This window comes from Nuphar pumila, chromosome 15 (assembly GCF_984573655.1).
Source record: "Nuphar pumila chromosome 15, dmNupPumi1.hap1.1, whole genome shotgun sequence".
Classification (NCBI taxonomy): domain Eukaryota; kingdom Viridiplantae; phylum Streptophyta; class Magnoliopsida; order Nymphaeales; family Nymphaeaceae; genus Nuphar; species Nuphar pumila.
The window spans coordinates 90,018,755-90,046,015 of NC_143263.1; the positions used below are offsets into that span (position 1 = coordinate 90,018,755).

At 40.2% G+C, this 27,261-nt stretch overlaps 1 protein-coding gene across 4 annotated transcripts in view; it reads left to right on the forward strand.

Annotated features, from left to right (window-relative positions):
• Positions 1-27,261, forward strand: part of LOC149815960 (chloride channel protein CLC-d-like) — an 80,682-nt gene that overhangs the window by 6,647 nt on the left and 46,774 nt on the right. For all 4 annotated transcript variants that reach the window (XM_089988882.1, XM_089988879.1, XM_089988880.1 and 1 more), the window contains exons 3-5: positions 2,830-3,051; positions 3,190-3,236; positions 3,336-3,434. In XM_089988882.1, coding sequence (XP_089845008.1) covers positions 2,830-3,051; positions 3,190-3,236; positions 3,336-3,434 — 368 coding nt within the window. The remainder of the gene's footprint in view (positions 1-2,829; positions 3,052-3,189; positions 3,237-3,335; positions 3,435-27,261) is intronic.

Sequence of the window (27,261 nt, forward strand, 5' to 3'; positions counted from 1 at the left end):
TAAGGCTTGGCTAGTAGCCAAAGGTTATTCTTCGGAGTATGGGATAAATTATGAAGAGACCGTTGCTCTCGTAGCTCGTATTACTAGTGTTAGAACACTCATTGTCTTCACATCCATTAGCAAGTGACCTATTTATCAAATTGATGTTAAAAATATTTTTTTTGAATGGTAACCTAAATGAGGTAGTGTACATGGATCCTTCTCCCGATCTTGAGATCGAGACAAAAAAAGTTCTTCGGTTAAAAAAAGCTTTGTATAGACTTAAGCAAGCCCCCAAAACTTGGTAGGATAGGATAGTTTTAGCTATGTTATGTTAAACATGGGTTATAAGTCATGTTATACTGACATTGCTCTTTTTGTCAAAGATACAATCACTGATATTGTTATACTTTTGCTATATGTTGATGATATGATCATCACTTGGAGTGGCAAAAAGAGAATTGCTAAAATTAAAAATATTCTTAAAAAATATTTTGATATGTTTGACCTTGGTTTTCTAAGATATTTTCTAAGTATTGAAGTAACTTATTCACGTAGAGGATATATATTGTCTCAAATGAAGCTAGCTGCATATATCGTTGCCAAATATGAAATTTCTGATGATAAGAAGGTTGGCACACCAGAAGTTGTAAATGCAAAATTAAGACCGGAGGATTAAGCTCTTCTTGAAGATCCAACTACATACCAGCAATTGATTGGATCTTTGACCTACTTATCCGTCATCAGGCCAAACATTTCTCATGCGGTTCACTCAGCTAATTAGTTTCAACTTGCACCATCTACAGTGCTTATGAGTGCTGTTTTACGAATTGTTAGATATATCAATAATTCTATAACCAAAGGACTATTTATATTCTCATCTTCTTCTTTAGATTTACTTGCTTATACTGGTGAAGATTGAGAAGGTAATCCTAATTATAGAGTCTCAACTATTGGATTTTGTGTGTTTTTAGGAGACTCTTATATCTTAGAGGTGTAATCCTGTTAATTTTCAGTTCAACTTACCAACAACAACCTGGTTTAATATTTTTGCCTGATGGCCTCTATCTCTAAAGTTTTCTCCTATTGCTTTTGTTGTCCTGTGATTTTCTTTGTTTTGTTTCCCCACATGTTATCTACTAATTTCCTTGGTATCCATTTGGTTTATGAAGTCCAAAAAGAAATGGGGCAACTAACCACAAGTATCGCGGACTTCTTGAAAATATGCGATGAAATCGCGATAATTTCATGGGCAATAATGTACTGAGAAAAACAAAATATTTTCAAAATATAACCTGTTCTGTAAATATCACATTTTTAACTTGATATTAACATGGAAAGCACATTTTCCTGTTTTTATGTTATTTATATTTATGTTTATATTTGTATTTATTACATATTTCTTATATTTATTTAAACCAATATTTTTCTGAGGTTCTTCCAAGAAAAACAGAGTAACACACTTTTCCAAAATATTGTGAGATTTTCCTTTGCCCACATTTTTTTTGAGAATGAGGTTTGTGACTATGCTTTCAAATTTAAACATTAGAATTGTGCTCCATTTACTTGATCAAACACCATATGGTGATTGGGATGTTAGCCATGTGTAGAAATGACGATTAAAAACAAGAGTGCTCAAGGGTATTAGTGAGATATTTTCCTTTTCAATCTTGATATGTTCCATATAAAAGGACTAAACCACTTATTTTATTGTTTGAACAAGTGGGGGATGACTGAGGATAAGGTGCTTGATTTAGTTCCTTCGTGGTGTTACTGATCATTTGGTTGGAAAATGTCCAAATCCGAGGCACCTGGCTTGTCATTTTGGATAAAAGTTTGACGCATGGCTAAGTGTATTATTTGCATTGTTGTTTGCATCACTCAATTTGGTTGATTAGGTTCTTTCCTAACAAGGCATTATATTTATGGGTATGCCTTGTGTGTATGTCCTGGTTGACCTTAGGCCTATGTGTGCACTAGTCTGTCTCATCACTAAGCATCCAAATTTGCCTTTGGCTGCATGTGCGTGAGACGGTGTTTTAAAAATGCCCAGCATACCATGCTGGAACTGGTACCTCTTGGAGCTAGTGGTGGGCGTTTTGCAGTGCTGCCAGCAGAGATACATGTACACTATTTTTATTTATCGTCAATTCGTCATGGTGTAATCATTTTATGAGATACAGTTCTCATGCCACTTTAACCTATAATTGAAAAAATGTCTATGTTATTATTTCAACTAGTATGTGAGAAAACACCAATTTCATTGTAGTTATGATAAGCAGGGAAATTTTGTTTGTTCTTGTTTTGCTTTTCTACGGATGCAGATGTTCAATTAGCATATACAATCAAAGTACCTTTTTTTGCTCAAGTAACTATACCGTTTATCTTCCCTGATGAAACAAGACTGCTTGCAGTTACATAGTGGATGTTCTAGCTGGTTAAAGGATGTGATTTACCATTTATTCATAAAAATGTGAAGCAGGCATTGAGCAAATACAGTATAGGTTGTTCCCTCGGTATCACAAAGTTAAGGGGATGTTCTGGGATTATGAATGGAAAAGTGCACTTTTAATAATATTTTTTGATGTTTTATTGCTTGTTATTATGATTTCTTTTAGATTGTTGACAATACGGGCCATATGTTCTGATGTGCAAATGGATGGTCATTTATAGGTCCTAACTGATCTTTATAGGATGTTTTTCTTTTTCTAGAAGAAAAGCTTAAAGTTTTTGTTGTATCTTTGAAGTGGAAGTTTCACATTATCATTCTTTTTATTTTACATGGCTTATCTCTTCTCACCATCTTCTGAATGGGCCATTTTCTGCTGTTCCGTTATTTTGTAATTTCAGGCACTGGGTTGGCTGCATTTTTTATCAATCTTGCTGTTGAGAATTTCTCTGGATGGAAATTCTCTGCAACTTTTTCTATAATTCAGCATTCGTACCTTGCTGGTTTTTTGGTTTATACATTGTTCAATTTGGCTCTGGTCTTCTCCTCTGTGTATATCGTGACAAACTTTGCACCTGCAGCAGCAGGCTCTGGTATTCCTGAAATCAAGGGTTACTTGAATGGTGAGCTCTATTTGTTTCATCAGCTTAGGTTATGGTGTGTGTGTGTGTGTGTGTGTGTGTGTGTGTGTGTGTGTGTGTGTGTTTGTGTATACTATCGATTATAGATACTGTTTGATAGGCATCATTTTCTACATGCAGGAATTGATACACCTGGGATCCTTCTTTTCAGAACATTGATTGGAAAGGTCTGCTTAACCTTATGTCTTTGTTTTTTTTTCCTTTTAAATTTCACTATCTTACTTTCTAACTTCTGACATTCTCTTTTGTTCTTTTTGAACCTACAGATTTTTGGAAGTATTGGTTCTGTGGGAGGTGGCCTTGCTCTAGGCAAAGAAGGGCCTCTTGTTCATACTGGTGCTTGTATTGCATCTCTACTTGGGCAAGTATGTACATATGGCATGTGCACTAGAAATGCCAATCCAAATTCAATTAGCTATTATCCTGAAATATTAAAATTTTATAGGTATTTAAGATTACATTCTTTCTAAAAGTGAATTTTTCTGAATGTGAATTAGAATTTTGAAGAGACAAAAAGGTTGGGCTGAATGTGCTCATAGAAGGTTGTGTGCTTGTTGGATTTGCTGTGAGGTGTCCCACCTTGTAATATCGTGTATTTTCACACTTAGTTAAATTTGAGATTTTCGAAAATTTGGCTAAGTATAAAAGACAAATCGGTAAAACCTTGATATTGGCTGTCATGTTTTGAGGCTGGGCTTGGCCGTGGTCTCATTGCCAAGGTCGAGATGGGTCAATCGAAGCGTGAGAAAGAGTTTTATTTTCAACCTTTAAATTCAAGCGAAATTCGGGTTATTTTCGGACGAATTTTCGAAGCAAAATTTGAGTTATATATTGTTGGATGCGTCTCGAAATTTTGAGCGTAACAATATTTTACTTTTCTGAATTCGGGTTACGGTTGGCCCGAAAATCACATTTTTTTAAAAATTGAGCAGTTTGTTAGCTCAAATCTGGGTTTGGATCGAACCGGATCTGATGGATTTGATCCAAATTAATATGGATTTGGACTCTATTCAAGACCTATATTAATCTGGATTGGATGCAACTCAAGACCCATTTGGTTTTTTGAGATGAATTTGGATATTGGATTCAGATCCAAATCTATGCCCAACTATTTTTTCAACTTTAAATTCATTAGAAACCTTTAAATTGGAGTTAATTAATGTTAATAAACCTCCCAAGTTAATTTGGTAAATTTTGGAAGCTTCTGGAAATTTATTTATTATTTAATATTAAATAAATAAATAAATAAATAAATAAACAATTTAATGTAATTTCAAAAATTTAATTTGACAATTGTTTAGGACTCTAAGTGGAGCCCTTAAACCCATATAAAATCACTTAAGAAGTGTTCTAGTTTACTAATATGATTTTTGGAAGCTTTTAGGTATTTATTTATTAATAATAAATAAATAATTTTAATTAATTCCAAGATTTATTTTTAGAGAGTTTAGGACTCTTTATAGAGTTAAGAAAGATTAAAAAAAAAACACTCAAATTTGAAAAGTCAACACTTGGAGAGTTTCGAAATTTTTAAAACTCTAAGAGAGAAGAGAGTTTTAGCTGGGGCTGCACTCTCTTCTCCAGCCCATCTAGAGCTCTATAAATAGATCAAAAAGGAAGAAAGAGAAAGAAGAGGAAAAAGAGAGGAAAAGAGAGAAGGAGAGGAAAAGAAAGGAAGAGGAAGAAGGAGGTTCCCTCTTTGATCATCTATCGTTTTCCACCATTGTTTTTGTTTCTTTTTCGATCTACGGTAGATGTACGGGTCTTTCTTTTGTCTCGGATGAGAAAAACAACCTAAATAAGCTTTATGCAATGTTTTTATAGCGAACTATGAATTCTATCTTGATTTTTTATAGTTTAATCCATGAGAATCGATGTAGGAAGGCTTAAAATATATGATATTTGTTTTTCTGTGATTTTTTGCATGTTTTTACGTTTTCTCCTGTACATATATAAATATACATGTAGAAGCATGTATATTTATGTATGTATATGTTTTTACTTTATATGAACACTTTGGACAGATCAAGACAGTTTTGTTCCATGCTTTTAGCGGGCAGATCTGGACAGATCTGACCACCGTGATGATGGGTAGATCTGGCTAGATTTGAGCCCCTGTCCGTTCTGGACAGATCTGTCTCCCGAACAAGTCTTTATTTATGGACAGGTGGATACGGGGCTGTGGTTCTTAAAACTGAACTAGATCTATGGAAATAAAATATGTGCATACTCAGTTAAAACGATAAATTTGGATTTTTGGGTGATTTTTGGGTTCGGGACAGGACGGACAGTTCTCCAGTCTTAGCCTGGACAGTCGGCTGGGACAGGACAGCAGACTATCCTGTCCCAGACCACTGTCCAGATTTGGGCTGAACCGTTGTTGATGTGAAAATTTTTATAACAGACACACGCGCATAGACACACACATATATATGACTCCAGCCGATTCAGTCGGCTGGACTGAATCTGGAACAGTCCAGTCCCAGCTGACGGGTCGGCTAGGGCTGGCATACTGTCAAAACAAAGAAAAATAAAATAAAAAAACATGGGCTGAATCAATCTGGCCAAGCCCATCCGATCCAGTCGGATGGGCAGAATCAAACAAGATAGAGTATAAGAGAACTAAACATAAATTTTCTGGGCTGCGTCCCTGTAAAAAAAAAAAAAGATAATATAAAACTGGGGCTCTGCTGGTTTGGTGGGAGCTGTTAGTGCACGTCACCAGGTGTTGGGATATTTTAACTTAGGGTGTGTATACATTGTGTTAAAGTGCATAGGCGTACATCAAGGTATCTGTAATGGGAGAAACTGATGTATGAATTTTGGGGGACCTTAGACTCCAAAACAATGTTTGAATAAAAAAAAAAAAATCTGTACAGGCTTGAATAAAAAAATCTGTAGATGCTTAAAGAACATCTGAAAGTATATATGTAGCATACACTATATTGTATATATATAGTGGAAAATCTCTCTCTCTCTCTCTCTCTCTCTCTATATATATATATATATATAGTGAAAAAAATCCGATTGTAGGTGCTGAGTATCTGCTGTGTATATACATAGGAGCAAACTGAATTTAAACACAGATGCCCTACTGTGTATATACATAGTAAAAATCTGAATAAGTATCTACCGTGTATATATGCAGGAGCAAACTGAATGTAAGTGCTGGTGCTCTACTGTGTATGTACGTAGTAAAATCTGAGTGTATGCACTGTGTTTATACATGAGTAAACTGAATTGGAAATACATGTAAACTTTCTAACTTACACTCTTTGGTGCAACTATGTGTTTTTCTAAGTTCACTCTTCCATGCAACCTTGTGTGTCCTCTATTATCTACCATTCCTGCAATTATGTGTGTTTTGTTAAAACCTCTTGCTTAACAAGCGCACCTTAGTACCAGTCCATGAGGACACATAATCATCTCCATGACCAGATTGAGTGTTATTGTGACTGGATTGTTTTGCATGGTTGCATATGAGTATTAGGATATCCTCATGTGATTACCAATGTTGTCCCGTGTGCGGGCAGCATGACTTAGACTTGGTGGGTATGGGTTACACCCTGAGCTTGCCCGAATTGGTAAAGATGTTATAGATTGTTGCATGCTCATGAAATTGAATATCTTGTTGGCATATATGTGCATATCATGACATATGCATAAAATGAAAATATGAATCTTGAAACTTGGGTATATATTTTGTGAATGAGGTTTGGGCATGACAACAACAACTACGCCTTCATCCCAAAACAATTGGGGTCAGCGATATGAACCAAAAAAGAAAATCATTCTGGGTCTTCCACATGAATCCTTTTCCTCCAATCATTTCTATCCAATGTCATGTCTTCGGTGAGGTTCAAAGCATTCATATCCTTTCCTATCATCTCCATCCAAGTCCTCTTAGGGCTACCCCGACCTCTTTTAACTAATATATTTTCCCATTTCTCCATTCTTTTAACTGGAGCATCATTAGGCCTTCGCCGAATATGTCCAAACCACCGTAAACGATTCTCTCTCATCTTATTTTCAATGGGTGCAACGCCTACCTTCTTACGTATCTCCTCGTTTCGAATCTTATCTTTTATTGTATTTTCACACATCCATCTAAGCATACGCATTTCAGCTACACTCATTTTTTGAATATGATGTTTTTTGGCAGCCCAACATTTCGTACCATATAGTAAAGCGGGTCTAATAGTCGTCCTATAAAACTTTACCTTCAACCGCAATGGTATTCTACGATCGCACAACACTCCAGTTGCACTTTTCCATTTCATCCACCCAACCTTTATTCTATGATTTACATCTCCATCAATTTTTTCATACTTTTGAATGATAGATCCCAAATATTTGAAACAATCATCCACCGGTATTTCTTGCTCACCAAGCTTCACTACACTCCCATCACTACTTCGTTGCTTACTAAACCGACATTCCATATATTCTGTCTTACTCTTACTCAACTTAAAACCTCTTGCTTCCAATGTCTGTCTCCATAATTCTAACTTAGCATTAACCCCAGCTCTAGACTCATCAATCAAAACAATATCATCAGCAAACAACATACACCACGACACATTTTCTTAAATTGATCTCGTAAGCTCATCCATCACTATAGCAAATAGGAAAGGGCTTAAAGCAGATCCTTGATGTAACCGAACCGTTATAGGAAAATTGGTTGTCACCCCTCCACAAGTGCGGACATTGGTTACTACTCTTTCATACATATCTTTAATTATACTAATGTACTTGAGAGAAACACCTTTCTTCATCATTATCCACCAAAGAACGTCCCTAGGTACTCTATCATATGCCTTCTCCAAATCAATAAAAACCATATGCAAATCTTTGTTTCTCTCTCTATATCTCTCAATAAGTTGTCTAAGAAGATGTATAACTTTCATAGTTGATCTTCCAGGCATAAAACCAAATTGATTCTCCGATATCAAGACAACCTTCCTCAACCTACACTCAATCACCGTCTCCCAAAGTTTCATAGTATGACTCATGAGTTTTATACCACGATAGTTTGTGCAATCTTGTATATCACCCTTATTCTTATATAGAGGCACCAAAGTACTCTTCCTCGATTCATTAGGCATCTTATTTGTCCGCCAAATTTTGTTAAAAAGATTTGTCAACCATTCTAAACCTTTCTCACCCAAGCATTTCCAAGCCTCGATAGGTATACCATCTCGGCCAACTGCCCTTCTTGATTTCATTTTCTTCATAGCTTCTGCAATTTCTTTCTTTTGAATCTTGCGCATGAAGTAACGATTCATCTCATGAAAAGGAATGGAGAAGTCTCCATGATCCTGATTATGACTTCCATTAAATAGCTTATCAAAATAATCTTTCTATCTCTCCTTAATCTCCTCATCTTTGACTAAAACCCTTTGCGTTTCATTTTTGATACATCTAACCATACCTAGATCCCTCAATTTCCTATCTCTCATGTTTGCAAGCCTATAAATATCATTCTCGTCCTCTTTGGTATCCAACTTGTCATAAACCTCCTTATATACCTTATCCTTCGCGTTTCAAACTACTTTTTTAGCTTCCTTCTTTGCTATCATATACTTCTCCAAATTCTCATTATCACGACTCTTAAATTTCTATAACACTCTATTTTAACCTTAATAGCTAATTTGACATCCTCGTTCCACCATGATGTACCCTTACCTAGCGGTGACCGCCTTTAGACTCACCCAATACCTTCTTTGCCACCTTTCTCATGCCACCTGTTATCTTATTCCACATTGATTCTGAATCCTTCTTGAGACACCAATCAACTTCCTTAACTACCTGCTCTACAAACATTCCTTGTTTAGCTCCTTTCAGTGCCACCACTTAATTCTAGGATCTATCCTATGTCTATCCCTTTTGCGGCATTTTCTAATTCTAAGATCTAAAGTTAAGACTCTATATTGTGTAGGTATACTTTCTCCCGATATAACCTTACAATCGATGCAACAACCCCTAGCTGTCTTTTTAAGTAGGAAAAAATCTATCTGGCTCATATTGACCCCACTTTTAAATTTTAGTAGGTGAGACTCCCTCTTCCTAAACCAAGTATTTGCTAAGATCATATCATAGGACAAACCAAAATCTAAAATCCTTTCTCCACTTTCGTTTCTTTCTCCTATACCATAGCCTCCATGGATACTCTCAAATCCATCCTTACTAATGCCTACATGTCCATTAAGGTCACCGCCGATGAAAAGCTTTTCTCAATAAGATATCCCTTGTACTACTCCATCTAAATCTTCTCAAAATTAACATCTAAACCTACTTAAGGTGCATAAACACTAATAATATTGTGTTTAGGCACGACATTTCAAAAAAAAAAATGTAAATCATAACACATGTTCATATTGTGCTTTTGTATTTGACTCAGTGTGACCCAATTCGAGCGGAGTTTGAAAAAGATTTGTGTATAAAAAAGAAAAAGTTTTAAAGCATGATACACTTGTGTGTATTATGTCCAGACTTCTTGTGTGATTTGTTCATGCCTTGGATCCCATTTCATGCTCAGTTTATGCATAAACGTGGTCTGGATTGTACTTGTTAATGTTCAACTTGTGCTTATCCGTTGTGCTTATTTGAATCTGGAATAAAAATTCAGTTTTGGTATGTTAATTTTCAGATTTGTCCATTGTAATATATTTGGCTTTATGCATGCAAAAGAACAAAATTTCGTATATCATGTTTAATCAAAGTATTATTGTATAGTTGCTTTCATGTGCAGGTGCATACTTGAATTGATGTGTTCTTGCAAGTAAATAATGGCATGAGTGTGCATATGTTAAATTGAAATGATTCATGAATGAGAGCATGCATTTGACATAGATATGTGAATTGAATGAAAACATGCATTTAAGATGAATGTGTGAACTCATGCAGATGCATATGAATATTGTTGTTTCATGCACATCTCTATATTGGCATACATGATTGTGCATTGGAAAGTATGTGAAATGAATATATAGTGGCATGTTATTCATGATTTTTGCATAAGAATGCATTGATGATCAAAATGGATTATCAGGGGCTTCGTGAGCCGTGAGCATGTGTTGCTCTTTATTGTTTTATGCATTGCAAAAATCAAATGTGATATTATTGTTCTAATTGCACTGTTCTATGTTGTCACGGGCGGTGGTCCCGTGAAGTGCTTCGCATATTGATTTGCTAGCTTGCGTTGTTAATTTTGAATGTTGAATTGCAAATTAAAGAACAAGATAAAAAATTCAAAGAACAGTGTAATCTACGTTTCTTTGATGTCCCTTCTATAGTGTGAGAATCTTGGACATTGCGGTTTTGGAGAACCGTGAGGATACTAAAACTCCGTGTGCATTGTTATTGTTCCTGAACCTGATATTGATGTTCTTCTCTTGGCCACGGTTTTAGAAAAAATTCGTCACTTTGTCTCGGGGTAGTGTGTAGACACAACTGTTGTTTTGGTATACCACGAAAGTGACATTATAGTTTATTTTCATAGTGTCCCGACATTGATTGTTGATTTCCAATATTTCGATGGATGATGTTGATTCTTGATATCGGTCGAAGGATAAGTTTGGAACCCAGTAATAAAATACAACTTGTGTGATAAGTTACCCTTGAAACCCTACTTGACCTCGGGAATTCTTACCCGTTTGGAGTATCCACGAACAATAGTAACTAAAAAGAACTTAAATTGTGTGCATTTACTAGGGACATGCATATGAAAAGAAAACTCTGATAAAAGATAATAATTTATTCATACATTACACTGAAATCATGCATATTTATGCTATTCATTAGATTATGGATAATTACTTGTTTCCTTAATTGTAATATATTGGTGAATGCATGATATTTGTTCCCTAATGCATATTATGTTTTATTGCTTAATTTGTGGTTCATGTTGTTGTCTAAGTTGTTCCCTAATGCTTAATAATTGTTCCTTGTTGCATGAATAATTAGTTGAGTTATGAATTTGTTATAATTGCATCCCTCTAAAATGTTGCATGAATTTTATTTATGTTCTTTTTACTTATTTGTTTCATTAGAGGGATTCGTATGCAGAATTCTTTGGATTCTGACACCCTACTTTTGTTGTTTTTCGCAGCCTCAGATGCCTAGTGGGGTGACTTACTACGAGAGGAGTTGCGAGGGGACTACACGATTGCTTGACAGATTATTTTGGACATCGTGACTCTTTTTTTTGCTTTATTTATATTTTATTTGTTTATGTTTCAGACTCTTTGCATTTGAATAAATAAAGTTTGGTTTTGTTTCGTATGAAAGATGAGTATAAAATCCCTTGTGGTGGTGGTTGTGTTTTAACTGTAAGGCCCCAGGTCTCCAGGAATGTTTTTGCACTTGTTTAAAAAAAAAATTTGCCATTTTTTCATGAGTATGAGTTGAGGTTGTTACACACATTATAGGGAAAAAAGACCTGTATAGTAGCAGAGTTGGTACTAAGGAAGATGTGAGAAAGTGACTAGAACCATTGAGAACAATAAGGGAAGTACTTGATAAAACAAAAACCTACCTGAATAACCCGCCATATCAACTGATGTGAAAGAAAGTGGTTCCATCCCACATTACAGAGGAGTACATTAATATGTAATATATAAGCCAATAGGCTGGTAAACCTGTGTAACATACAAACACGTGGCTTCATAAATTCCTCCATGGAGAGTAGGCACAAAAGAGAGAGAAAACTAGAAACTTCATTTTTTTCGTAAAATTCTAAACAGGAGACTTTATAACAAAGAATGGAAAAGTACAACAAATACCCCTATAAATAATAAAATGTACAAGAGAGAGGGGTAGCATGCACAATAATTTACATTTTTTAGCACCTTCCAAACCTATGTCATCAAGGGATGGGTGCGGATGCGGGTACGAGTACAGAGGGTAGGACAAGGCAATTTTAAAAAAATAAGGGTACGAAGACACGACTATATATATATTGTGTGGATCCAATGCAAGATCCATATATATGTAGGTCCAATGTAGTTTTAAGTAAAAGAGGGACAAATTTTAGTAAGAGAGGGAGTCTTGAGATGTCATTTTGAATAGAGGGGGTACAAGTAAAAAATGAATATATATATGTGGATCTAATGCAAGATCCATATATATGTAGATCCAATGCAATTTTTAGTAAAAGAGGAACAAATTTTAGTAAGAGAGGGAGTTACAAGATGTCATTTTGAATAAAGGAGGGGGGTGTAAGTAAAAAATGAATAAAGGGGGGGGGGGGTTCGGAAATTTTAAAAGATGAATAAAAAGAGGAAGGGGTCTCCTCCCACAGCCTCACCATGTCTCTCTCTCTCTCTCTCCTTCTCTCTCTCTGGGGGCACGAAGAAGGAGAACAAGGAGGTGAAGAAAAAGATGGAGGAAGAGGAGGTAGGTACCTCTCTCTCTCTCTCTCCCCCCTTCTTCCCTCTTGCTGTCGAGGGTGGGAAGGGGGGAGGTCCGTAAGAGAGAAGGGGTAGATGATTGCTAGAGAGGGAGATAGAGGGGGAGGAAGGGAATCGAGAGATAGAGGGAGAGAGAAGGGGAAGACGAGCTAGAGAGGGAGACAAAGGGGGAGGAAGGGAATCGAGAAACAGAGGGAGAGAGAGAAAGGAAAGACAGAGGGAGAGAGAGAGAGAGAAGGGGAAGACGAGAGTCAGATGGTATGAGGGGAGTCGAGATAGCGGAGGGAGAGAGAAGGGGTTGAGGGTTTCGTAAGAGAGGGAGGGGGGATTATGTATCGGGGTGGGGCGAGACCAAAATGGCCCTGCCCCCTTTGACCTGGGTCAAACTAGGGATTTCGAGTCTGCGCTGGATCCTAACCGTGGCGTAGTGCGGGACCCGACCCGCGGCGTGTGGTTAACTAGGATCTCGTCTAGGTTGGGATCCATATGGATTTGGATCTTGGATCCGAAATCCATGAGTAACCAATTTATAGCGTTAAAATCAATTTAAAGGTTAAATTAAGATAGAATTTTGTTATGAGAGGACTTCCAGAGGGGGCCGACAACCTTGGAATATTCTAAAAATTAATTATTTAATAATTAAATATTAAATAATTAATATAATTATTAATTAATTAAATTTCAAAATTGTATTTATTGGATAAGGTGGAGTTCTATTTGGAGTAGAACTCTTCCTAGATAGGTGTTCTAGATAAATCTCTAATTAATATATATAAGAGGACAAATAAGAGAAGTTAGAGAGAGATAGAGTTCTACATTTGGTAGAACTCTATCCTCTAAAGGATAGAGGACTCTAGAAGGGACATCACCCTCCCTCTAAAGGACTAAAAAAAAATTTATATAAGGGTCTAACTCGTCTCTCTCTCTAGATTTCATTTTTTAGAGAGAGAGAGGGAGAGAGAGAAGGAAAAAGGGAAAAGAAAAAAAAGAAAGAAAGAGAGGAAAGGAGGAAGGAGAGAAAAAATCCATCTTTCTCAACGATCATCTATTGTTTTTCGGTCTTTTTTCTATGTCCAATTTAAGGTACGGGTTCCTCTCTAGATTCGTACGGGAAGAAAGGGTTTTAAATCTAATTCATGTGAAATTTTAGATAAAAAAATCTGATTCCAAAAATTTGTTTAAACCTATGTATTGATTCTCGATTTCGAATGTTTTTGGTTGATGTAACCATGCCAGTGATTTTCATGTTTAAACATGTGTTCAACATCAAGTTATTCTTGGATTTACATACATGTTGTCGATTTCTGCATTTGATCTTTTGTTTATGCTGAATATATATATATATATATATATATATATATATATATATATATATATATATATATATATAATGTTTAGCCCTGTCGATTTTGGCATGGGATGGTTCTTTTATCGTTCATGTTCAAAGAATAATATACATACATAGTTTTTGGTTTGAGATCAGACTTTATCCTAATCAGGTTGCCGGTTTCATCTTATGGGCATCCTGATCAAATCTGCCTATATGCTTTCATAGACAGTCTGATCAGACTAGCCGACAGGTATACAAGTACTTTGATGGCTGAATCAGTTGTATTTTTAAGTCTTGACGCAGACAACATGATATTGATAACTTTTGTTTTCTTAATGTTATCAAATCTGAATTGTGCTATTATGTTAATCAGATCTGCTGTAAATCTGTTTTTTTGAAATTATCAACCTGTTTATAAGCTGATCTTGTTGGCTGTGATGAAACATGCGTTTCGGTTATTAGATTATTACTGTCTTGACTGATAGCGGACTGATTATAAATGGTGTTAATGTTGTCATTGGCATTTAAACAATGTTGATGTTGTTATGCTGACTGTTGTTAGAACTGTTTTGAAATTTATTTATGTTGTATCTTATGTTGGTTGTGTAATATCTTATGTTGGTTGTGTAAAATCCAATAAAAAAATTGAACTTGGGTCATATCTGGATCCGACCTGGATCCAAACCCATTAAACCCCCCTCGTGCTTATTTAAAGCACGAAGAGGGAAAGGGTTCCTCATTCGCAACCCTTGCCCCATTTTTTCCCGCAACTCTCTCCCTCCCAACTTTTTCTCTCTCACCGACTTCGCCTCCCCTATCACCCTCGTCTGACTCTCTAGCTCCGGTCAGCGACGTCCGACGAGCTCCCCCCCTTTTCGACATCTCTCTCTCCTTGCCGACGGAACCTTCACCAGAGCCAGGCCCCCCTATGTGCGTCGGTGACCTCCAGGTACGCCCCTAACCCCTCTCTTTCCCTCTCTGTCTTCTTCTTCTTCTTCGTCAGTTTCTTTTTGGACGATCATTTTTTCGACAGGCTGGCAGGGGCATGCCCCTACCGCCTGAGTCTTGATCGATCGGCATGGGCAAAAGCCCCTGCCTATTGTTCTTCGGCAGGCCGGCAGGGGCGATGCCCTGCCGCCTGAGTTGTGGTCGGTCGGTAGGGGCCCCTGCCTCCTGCTTTTAGGCAGCTTGGCGGGGGCAATACCCCCCTGCTGCCTGCGATAAGACGCTCTGGCCTCTGCCTTATTTTTTCGACAAGTCGGCAGGGGCCTTGCCCCTGCTGCTTGAGTATTTTCGGCAGGCAGGGGCAAAGCCCCTGCCCCTCGTCCTTTCTTTTCGCAGTGTAGGGTCCGCGCTCCCTCTCTGTTTCCCTTTTTTCGCAAGGAAGGGGCTGAGTCCCTCCCTATCTCTCCCTGATTCCTTAAAGCCCGTGGTCGGGCTCAACCTATCAGCCGAGCCCACCCCTCGCTTTTGGCCTGTAACGCCCCAAATTTTCAAACTTGCGAACCTTTCAGAAAACAGGCAAGAGACTAGAAAAAATCTCTTTCCTCCAGAGTTTGTTCATAAAATCAGCGGAAGACTATTCTTTTGTTAATTCAGGAGGTAAGCTGGCAACTTTGGGCACGTTAGCTAAAAGAACCAAAACTCACAAAATTCGGATATCCCAAGGAAAATCCGTTACAAACCGAAAACGTTCCGGACGCGAGCTAAGCACAGGAAGAAGAAGTCTTGAAGCCATCTTGTCATCGCGCCAGATTTAGCGTTTGTCAGTTGTACTGCTTTCTTGCTTTGAACTGCTTACTCGTTTGCACTACTTGCGCATTTGCACTGCTTACTTACGCATTTGCACTGCTTACTTACCCGCTTACACTAACGCGTTTGCACTGCTTACTCGCTTGCACTACTTACCTGTTTGCACTATTCGACTGCTTGCATTGCTTACCTGTTTAACTGCATATCTGCTTTAAACTGTGTAATCTACTGAATTAAATGTACTTAATTCAGTTTCCTGTAGTCTCTTTTGTGCACCTATTAGTTTTTCGCGAAACTAACCCATTCTATGGGTACAGGTGATGATTAGGTACACTACGGGCGATGACGCGATGACAAGATGGCTTCAAGACTTACGCTAAAGCATAAGCCGTGAATTATAGTTGCATTCCAATGTACCTCAGTTGGTTTGTCCATAAATTGGCTAACTTTGTTTACTGCTAAAGCAATATCCGGCCTGGTCACAGTTACATAAAGTAGCTTCCCTACTAGTGAGCGATAGCTTTTGCTATCAACCGGTTTTGACCCTTCTTCAAACAACTGAACTTTATGATCCATGGGAATATTTGCTGGTTTAGCTCCCAACATTCCAGTTTCCTTTAATAAGTCAAGAACATACTTTCGTTGAGACAAAACCATCCCTTCACAGATCCTGACAACTTCTATACCCAGAAAATATCTAACTGAACCAAGGTCTTTTGTAACAAAGTGTTTTTGAAGATGAGTTTTTGTGGCTTCAATATCTTTCACATCATCTCCTGTAAGAATGATGTCATCCACATATACCACCATAACAACTATGCCTGAGTTAGTTTTCTTGATAAATAGTGTATGATCTGCCGCTGACCTATTAAAGCCAAAGCGTGACATCACTTCAAAAACTTTTGAAACCATGCACGCAGACTTTGTTTCAAGCCATAAATCGCCTTTCTCAATCTACACACCTTCTGACACCCCCTCAACCTCGAATCCTGTAGGTTGTTGCATGTAAACTGTCTCAGATAGATCCCCATATAGAAATGCATTTTTCACATCTAATTGACACAAGCTCCAACCATGATGAACAACTACTGAGAGAACAAGACGAATGGTGCCCATCCATGCAACAGGAGAAAAGGTTTCAAAGAAATCAATACCATAAGTCTGAGTATACCCTTTTGCTACTAATCTGACCTTGTACCTTTCAATAGAACCATCCGATTTGTACTTTATTGTATATACCCATTTGCATCCAACAATGTCAGCATCCACTGGGGAATCAACTAGATCCCATGTATGCTAAGACAATAAAGCATCAATTTCTTCTTGCATAGCGAGCTTCCACCGGTTATCTAGCTCTGCCTGTTGATAGTTCAGAGGAATAGTTTTAGCAGATAATGTAACGCCCCGAAACCTTAACCTTAATTTTTGAGATTTTTTTTATACAGCGGAAACCAGTCATATCATAGGGCTAAGCATTCCAGAACATTATAGGTGGAGCAAGACCAAAACATTCTTTTCATTTCAATATCAATGAAAATTAAGATCAGAGTTTCTCACACTATCCCTGGAACAGTAAATCCAAAATCCTGATCGAAGCCTCATCCCGCAGCCGCTCCTAACTCCAATTCTTCACCTGAAAATTTATAGGAATTAGACTACAACTGTCTAAGTAGGAAATCTGTAACCTTTAATGCGGTATATCATGAACCCAATATGTGATATGGGTGTCAAGTATGATGTTCAGTATATACCAAAAATAAACAAAGGTCTATGCTACGACAGTCAAAAATTTATCAGAAGTTAACTGACAGGTTGTAACGCCCCAAAATCGTAGACTTGAAACCTTTTATGAAAAAGGTTGAAAGCTTTGAAATCAATCATTTATCAGAGTTTAAAACAGAAGTTCAGCGGAAGATCAGGTTCAAAACAACAAGTCCCTAGACCTTGGGCACATTACAACCAAAAGCAATTTTCCTCTTACAAACCGATTTGCAGTTCAAATAGATATTTTATTGAAATTAAAGAAGAACCACATTTTGGTAATACAGTTTTAGAAATGCAGAGTTATAATCAAAAGAGATGCTTTCAAAGAAACCTTATACCGCATCTATCAAAAGTATCCCCAGGAGCGCAACGTCAGGAAAGGGCATTGCCTTGAGTGCATCGCGTCATCATGCCATCGCAAGCTGTCTCAACCTGTTCACCACCTGCCCATGAAAATGGGTCAGTCACACAACAAACTAGTAGGGGTGCAAAGGACAAGAAAGAGCAGAAGCTGCAATAAGTAAGATAAACGCTAGCTCAAGCAGAAACAAGCAAGACTAGCAGATCTAACCAAATGTGCTGTGGAGTAAGCAAAGCTCTAGTAAAGCAGACAGCTACGTAAAAGAGCAGGAAGGATCAGAGTGTTTGAACAGACCACTATAGCAATCTCACAGATATAATAGGTGAAGAGCAACTAACTCTATCCACCAGCCAAGCAAAAGCAATTGCAAAAGACATGTATTCATAACAACATTCAAAATAAATACAAGTACCATTATATGGTTCAGCCTATCGGCCAACAGCTACATTAATCGTGAGGCACAAGCTATTGCATCACAAGCAATTTGTAAGCTACACAGGATAAGCAATCAACTAGTATGAGAAACTAGTTATTACCAAGCACAGAACTGCGTAAGCAGTTTAACCAACAAGGGTAACGCCTCGACAGGCGTACCTAACTCAACGAGTAGCATACCTAACTACCGAGCTAACAAGCAAGCAAGCAATGCACGTCACAATATGCATATCTCAAGATCATGTGTATAAGTTATATCTTGTCTCATTACTGAGCAGGCCATTGTGGGTACGCACAAGGCAAAACGTAGAAACAGCCGAGATCGATTCGGGGGTCCATTATGCTATGTATTTTATTATACCCCGAATGACTGACTGAGTCCGCTTCCTAATGGGACGGTCTGTGACCAAGAGAGTAAATCCCCAAAGGCAAACAAAGGCCCAATGGATGCGCATCCGTACTTCTGCAGAAGTGGCCCGAAGGATTTCCCCTAACCTCCGATAACTGGGGAAGGTCGGATCTTTACCCGAGATTGCCATATATGACTGTCCATCGGAGTTTTGTACCATCCATCCTCACTCTTGATGAACCGTTCCGAATGAGCGCGACAGAGGGTTTCTTAACCGCCGTCCCATTCTCATGCTCTGGTCTTTCAACCCAATCGAGCATTTTGCCTGTGAAGGCGCATGATTATTATTTAGGTGAGTTATACGCGCCATTGCGCGTTCGAGACAAGCACACAATTCACATCTTACTCACAGCAGTACGCATCGTAACTATTCACATATACAATCACAATGAAAAGGGGGTCAATCCTCAGTGAGGGTAGAAACATCACCCTTGTGATCTCAAACACATGTCATTGCATGTTCGAGGCTGACATAGACCTCTCATCCTACTCATCGTAGTACGCAACGTACATGTTCAAAAGTACACCTACGATGAAAGGGGTATGGATCTCTCGCAGGAAATCCCAATGCTTTTACTTTATAGAAGCCTGCAGTGAACTCATTCTAGTTCCAACTGATTGTGCTCGGGTCCTTTAGACAATCGCGAGCAATCTGCCTATTAGGCGAAAGCAACATAACAGGATTAGCTTAATGTGTCAATACACGCTTAGAGGTTACTATAAACCTCTCGTCCTTCTCTTCGTAGTCCAAACATATCGTACGTAACTAAAGGCATAACTACAAGAGGAAGAACATGGATCTCTTATAAGAGACCCAGCAATACCTTCACGAAGGAAGGCGCTACAATCATGGTTGAACCAGAAAGCCTAAAACTAAGTCTCGCATCAGAGGTGAGGTAACGCCGGTCTAGTGATGACGCCAGTACCTTGCTAGGATCCCCACCCCTATTCGTGCACAGGATCCTAAATAAGGTTATCTAAGTCGTATCGAATAGGCAAACTAAGGTTGTAACACATCTATCCCAAATACATCAATTTGGGAGGTCCGACCGCTACCTCTGTTTTACAAGCTATACATCTTGAAAATAGGTTTGCACCTAAGACGATGTCTTTTGAGAACTGAAGTGCATAAGTGTGTGTCGTGAAGTGAGACGATATACACTACGCACTCGAAGTTGCACTCAGAGAGTGCAAGCTGACAAGAGGCAAACTCATGCACATACTAATACAAAGGTACAACGAGGGACAAGCCTCGGGGGCGAAGCCGCACCGCGAGGGTAGAACGCTAAAGCTCCACACGAGGTATGAGATCATACCTCGATCATCGTAACGCACAAGCAGGCAACTACGCAAGCAACGCGTGAGGTAAGAGATCCTATACTGACTACGCACGTGTAAAGGACGACTCACGAGGCATGGGGTTACACCTCGATAGATTGCTAAGCGTAAACAAGTAAAGAAGCATACGATAACAATGGAATACATAATGAGCAAGGCATATGCACGAAGTGCGGCAATAAGGTAAAGACAAACGCATACAAAAGATAAGGGCAAGAGCAAGCACGACAGCACAGGAAGGTAAAGCGCGAGAAGTAAAGCAGAAGCAAGGCCATGGCGCATAAAGCGCGGGGCAACAAGTAAATGCAAGAAGTAAAGTGCAAGAACGTAAAGAAGGACCAGGCATCCTGGAGAACAAAGGCAACCACAAGCAAGTAAATGCCAAGGCGCAAAGCGCGGGGCAGCAGGAAAGTAAAGAGGACAAGGATCGCGAAACCGCGTCCTTGAGTTAAAAGACATGGAATGTAAAGACAAGAATGGAAAGCCTAGGCACATATAGCCCGGCGGCGACAGAAAGGAAAATGCAGGAAAGTAAAGAGGACAAGGATCGCGAAACCGCGTCCTTGAAGGTAAAGACATACATATATATATTATACGTATACATATATCCTCCTCTTTTAGTTATCTTTCTTATTTTAGCATTTATCAGCTCATTGTCCTTTCACGCAAGAATCCCCTACCTTAAGGGGTTGCGGGTCCTCGTACGCATGTAGCGTAGGCAAGCAAGAGCTCGAGCCACAGTGGGCGAGCGGGATCCACCGTTCAACCTGGAGAGCTTAGGTCATTAGTATATGTCATATAAGAAAAGAGAAGTAAACACAACAAGGTCTCCTGCCTTCAAAAGGCAGAGGCAGGAGCTCTGCATCCTGCAGACAAGGGTGCCAGAGGCAGGGGCCTCAGCCCTGCTTGGCAACAATAGCAGAAGCAGGGAGCAGGAGCTCCCTGTCTGCTAGAACAAGGAAAGGCAGGGGAGGGAGCAGGGGCTCCCTGCCACACCTGCTACAACAAGGCAGGGGGAAAACACCCCCTGTCAGAACACGAGACAGGGGCGCAGCCCCCTGCCGACCGCAAGAACAAGGCAAGGGGGCAAAGCCCCTTGCCAGAAAACACAGAGATGCAGGGGGCAAGCCCCTGCTCGAAAACAGGAAAGCAGGGGGGGGGGGCTTCGCCCCCTGCCGGCACAACGCAGGAAACAGGGGGGCCTCGCCCCCTGCCGGCACAACGCAGGAAACAGGGGGGCCTCGCCCCCTGCCGGCACAAAGCAGGAAACAGGGGGGCCTCGCCCCCTGCCGGCACAAAGCAAGAGGCAGGGGGATAGAACCCCCTGCCAAGGAATAACAAAGAGTGCAGGGGGGCTCCGCCCCCTGTAGAGGAGAATAACAGAAGGCAGGGGGGCTAACCCCCTGCCGGCAAGCAACACAAAGGCAGGGGGCCCCTCCCCCTACCGAGAACCAACAAGGGAGCAGGAGGGCTCGCCCCCTGCCCGAAAACAAATGCAGGGGGGGAGCCTTGCCCTTGCAGGTAAACACCAAAACGGGACAGGGGGAGAGGAACCCCCTGCCAACAAATGGAAGGGGGAAGCGGAGCCCCCTGCCAACCCAATCAAGCGAGAAGAGACGGGGGGTGACAGGGCTCGATCGGTCCCTGCCGACACACCCCGAAAGCCCAAGGTGGTGGCAGGGACTCGGTCCCTGCCGACCCACCAGCAAAGAGGTAGGGGGGGGTAACCCCCTGCCAAAACAAGCGACAGGGGGCTCAGCCCCCTTGTCGACCCACAACAAACAGGAAGGAGACACAGGGGGCGGAGCCCCCTGCCAAGAAGGGCCAACGACAGGGGGCTCAGCCCCCTGTCGACCAAAAACAAAGGGAGGCAGGGGGGTTTAGCGCCCTGCCAACAAGAGGTGACGACAGGGGGCTTAGCCCCCCTGTCGATCCACCCAAAACAAAAGAAGAAGGGAGAGGGGTTATACCTTGAACGACCACGGCAACAGGAGAAGTTGCTGGTCGCCGGGAGCGCTGGCTGCGAGTCGCCGGCGACAGAAAGGGGAGACAGCGAAGGGGCGGCCGGCGCTGCCAGCTGCCGAAACGTTGGTGACTGAAGGGGGAAAGGGACCTCACGGGAGCAGAACAAGGGGGAGGCGACGATCGCCGGCGACGATCGCCGGCGACTGCAGCACCAAGGACGGCGGCCGAGGCTGACGGCGAGTCGTCGGTGCTCGGAGGCCACTGGGTCGCTCGAAACTCCGAGGGGAGGCGAAGAGGTGGCCGCAGGGAGGATCGCCGGTCGTCGGCGGCGAGGATGCCGACTATCGAAGGTCAGCGGCGATCGTGGACTCACCGGAGCTCGAAGGGGGGAAACGTCAGTCGTCAGGGAGGCCGAGGGGTGCTCGCGTTGTCGGGAGGCCCGCCGGACCGAGAGAGGAGGCGGCCGGACGGAGCCGCTCGTTGGCGTCTCCGATCGCCGGCGACAACTCGAGGGAGGGGGAGCAGAGGAGAGAGAGAAGGGGCGAGGGTTTTGCCCCTCGCCCGAGACACCTGCGTCTTTTTAAAAGACGCAGGTTCTCGAGAGTTCGAGAAGCCGGGTCCGAGTTCGGGCTCGGGTCCGGGTCCGAAACGACGGACCAACCTTGACACGTGTACGACACGACACCGTTTTTTTTTTCCGGGCTTTACACAGGTAACATCAATAACAACATTTATATATCCCACGACCACAATTACGAATCCACACAATTATTCAGAGGAATGCAATTATGACAATTCATAATTCAGGTACGCATTCATACCACAAGGTACATCCATTATGCATAAAGCAACATTTAACCATACCATGATGTACAATTTTAGTACAACACGACATATAACATACATTGAAAGTTAAACATCACACATCCACCAAACATATAACAATTAAGGAAACAAATAACATATGCATGTTCTAATGCATAGTAGGAAAATGCATGACTTATGTGTAATGCATGAATCCTCTTATTATCTTTCCTTAAGGTCTTCCTTTTCCATATGCATGCTCTATTAAACGCATACAATTTAAGTTCTGCTTTTTAATTACCATTGCCTGCGGATACACCAAACATGTAAAAACCCCGAGGTCAAGTAGGTTCTCAGGGTAGCTTAACACACAATTTGTATTTTATTACTGGGTTTCAACTTAGCCCTCGACCGAATCATCTTCGGAACATTAGACCTCCATATCTAATGTCGGGGACACAATGGACACTCCACGCCCACAAGTGTCACTTCTTTGGTACCAAACAAACTCAAAGCTGTGACCAACACACCACTCCCGGGTAAAGTGACAGACTCTCCCTAAAACCGTGGCAAGGAGAAGGAACCTCAATATCGGGTTCAAGGGACCAAATTTCAGCACACGGAGTTTTTGTATCCTCACAGTCTCCCCAAGACCGGAACTCTAAGATCCTCATTCTCCAGATGAGATATCCTAGAACGTATATTACATTGTTCTTTTTCATTATCTTTTTATTAAAAGCCAATTATTGAGTTTTGCAGTTCCGCATGCAAAAACAAAGCAAAAGCTCGCATCTACTCCTGCGAGAACCACCACGAGACTCCAGCCCGTGAAAACACATTGAACAATGCAATATCGAACAATAATATAAAATATGATTTTTTTGTGATGCATTTAAGCAATTAAGAAAAGAGTGAACCAAAGCTCAAGGCTCTCCAGGCCTGTGATGATTCATTTAGACCATCGATGCATCGCATGCAAAAATCATAACTTGCAATTTATGTAATGAGGTCAGCTTGCCTCCAAATGCACATCCATTCAAACCAATTTAACAATGTGCATGAGTTACCATAATCATATGCATGTGTTCACCATTCACGTGCAAGTGCTTTTATGTAATCACTTAACACACATGCATTCATCCATAATTCATAAGTACATGAGAACATTTATGCATGATTTTACTTGCTAAACACACATCGATTTTGTGTATGCACATGTACTGGAAACCAATTCACAGGTGCACGATAATCAAACATGTCCCATCAATGTAGGCACAAGAAACCTTTTCATGTGTTAACATCCACACACATGAACATAACCCAGATTTAGCAATTGAAATTTCAGGGCTGCACAAATTCATATCATGTATGCGCCTATATCAAAACAACTTTGCCATGACATATTAATAGACATCAAATACCTCACATGTTACAAACTATAAAGCATGCTAACATGTGCCAAATGCATGTGCACTCATGCAAATATAAACCCAATCATAAGCATGCCATTTCCCAATCATATGCATCCTCACTATGTGTGTTACCTACATCACATACGTGTATTAACCAATGCATATCTCCTTTGAGTGTGTGAGTGTGCACATAAATTACACACGCTCATCAAAAATATCACTAACCGAGCCATGACCTCATTCATAAATGCACAACCAGAACAATGAAATGCTAAGATAACATTCCACGTATTTGCCGGGCAGAAGTGTAAGTTTTTGCATAGGCTAAGGAAGGTGGTCGAGCTTACCAATCCCGAACCCCTATCTTTCTAGCTAAAAATAGTCAATTCATTCTAGCCGACTAAATTCAATCTAGCCGACTAAATTCAATCCATCATAATAAAATTTCATGGACTTCCATGAGAGAAGAATACAACTTGCATAATACCAGGAGCCGATACCACAAAATGAACACATCCAGCTAATCAATAATTAACATAAGGATGCTCGGTTTGTTAGAGATAGTTTGAGTAGTATCCCAAATTCGAGTCCCTGTGGTCATATGCACATAAGATGCTATTAGTCCTCCCAAGTTTTCAAAGATCTAGTTTATGATCTTTCGAGATATGCAACCAATGTCATAAACAATAGTTTTCCCTCTCAACCAAATAAATTATAGAGACATTGTTTACATTGAAAATATCTTAACCTGGGCATTCTCTAACAGGGCTAGTTTGTATAGCACCCTAAAATATAGTCATGGTGCAAAGACATGAAACACCACTATCATAATTTTCATAGACCAGATTACAATGATCCACAAGATGATATCCTCTTACTTGTAAGTTAGTAGTTATTAACAACTTATAATAAGCTTCAGCTAAGTGCCTTCAAACTGATCATCCCAAAAGCCACAAATACTTCCAAAAGCACATTGACCAGATTTCTTTTCCACAGGCATATGGATCACATGTATATTAATGTCCTCTATAAAGCATCCAGAATCAATAATGAAAATCCCTAATAATGTTAGATCATTTTTCCCTCAAGAATGTTTTTCCAAAACCAACTACTCATGGGAAACCCAAATCCAGTGTCTACCGAACACCCTAAGGTTTCAAACCTTGACCATTCATGTGATTACCAGGAAATTATTCTTAAAGTATTCATGCTTTAATCCATGATATACAACTACGAAGATTTCACAGAATGATTTATACCCAAATTCTGAATTTAAAACAGAATGAAACCTGCGATACATTTAACTCGATATCGATTTAACGTACTTTTCAATCTAGCATCTTATTAACTTAAACAGGTTGTTTAATTTAGAGGGCACACAATGCACTTCCCAACAACCTGATTTGTGGTTCAAGTTCATCTCAAGATGCTGATTCTTATCATCATGATGAACAACAAGATACCATCTCAAGACACAAATGAAATTATTATGTAAGACCAGAAATTATAGATAAAGCATGTCACGATAACAAATTCAAAATATATGACTCTTAAATTGTGGAAGCACCCACCCAACGCTTGGGCATGACACTTTCCGAACCGGCTACCAGTCTGAAAATCTAAAATCTCAGAATGTAAGATCAGCAATGTCATACCTGATTTGAGCCTACACCATAGTTTTTATTCAGCTAGTAAGGTCTATGATTCAGAACAGTACCCATACATCTGTTGACAGGGGGGTTCCTCATAACTTTAAAATGAACATCTAAAGTGCATTATGTAAATGTTTTAGATTTAAAGCATGCAGAATGTATACTTAAGATATTTCAGGAACATAGGCTTAAGAGTGTCACTCTGGTTCCCCAACTATCACCATTGCTCTCACGAGCTGCAAATGCAAATTAAGATTTATTTTGATACGACTCATAACTGGTTTAGTCCAACCCTCAACACCTTAATACAACTAAGAAAATCATAAACTTCATCAGACCCATGCTATAAAATGACACTTCACGGTCCTGAAGTTATGATGAACCAAGTTGTTGATATGAAACTTTATCATACATAAACAAAAATTTAACCCAACTGTTGCAACTTAGTATAAAACCCATGATCAAGACTACTGTAAAAGAAATACTATACATAAAATAACTTAACATTCATGAGTTTAAATCTATCAACATTCATGTACACGTGAATCAAATTTTCTTTAAGAGAATCGTGCTTACCCCTAAAATCGACATATCAAACACCAAATTAGGCTAATCAGGTGCTTCTATACTGATTTCCTAAATTAATACATGCCAAACCAAAATCTGTGTAGAGCAAGAATTTGCATTTACAAGTTAAACCCTTATTGTCGTCTGAGTTAGGGCTCCCCTGTAACCCCAAGTTCCTGATGGCCTTCGGTTCCTCTTCTTGCATAAAAACAAGAAACCCCCAAATCGCACATCTTGGGTTTAACAGAAATTTCTTCCCCTTTTCTTGACCGCCCCACAACACACACAAGATACAATCAATACCAAACAAGAAAAGTGCAGAAATCCTACCTTTTCCGGCGACCGGAGGAGGTGGTTGCCGCGGTTGGGAGGTCGCCGGCATCGATTGCTCCACTGTGAGGGAGCCGGTGTCGATGGATGTCCGACGTTGTCAGCACCATCGCACGTCGAGGAGGAGAGGTCGAAGAGTGTACCAGAGAGAACCGGCGTGGAGGCTCTGTCGCACGCTGGGAGGCTTCCTTGTTGGGGTGTTTTGAGCATCGCACACCATTTACAGGCGACGATGAGAGAGAGATGAGAAGTGAGAGGGCGAGACCTTACCCTCCTTCTCCTTTTGTCGAACCGAACCCCACATTCTCTCTCCTCTGTAACCCCCTCCCCTTGCCTTCTTGACGCTCTGCAAGAATCGTGCCCTAGGCACGATTCTTGTAATCGAGCCCTCTTTAAAATAAAAAGGTATCAGGTCCGGGTCTGGGTCCCGCGATGCTGGATCCGAGCGATCTGGATCCGTATGTTTAAAAATATGGATCCGGGTCCGCCCATATTAAGGGATCCAAGTGGATCCGGGTCGGCATAGAACTGTCGGATCCACTGGCTGGGTCCATTTGGCTCCAACGTGGGTCCAAACCCAACTCGCCCACAACTATTATATGGATCCCGGTAATGGATCCTATGCCCATAATGACTAAAACTACCCATTTTTTCTACAGGTAT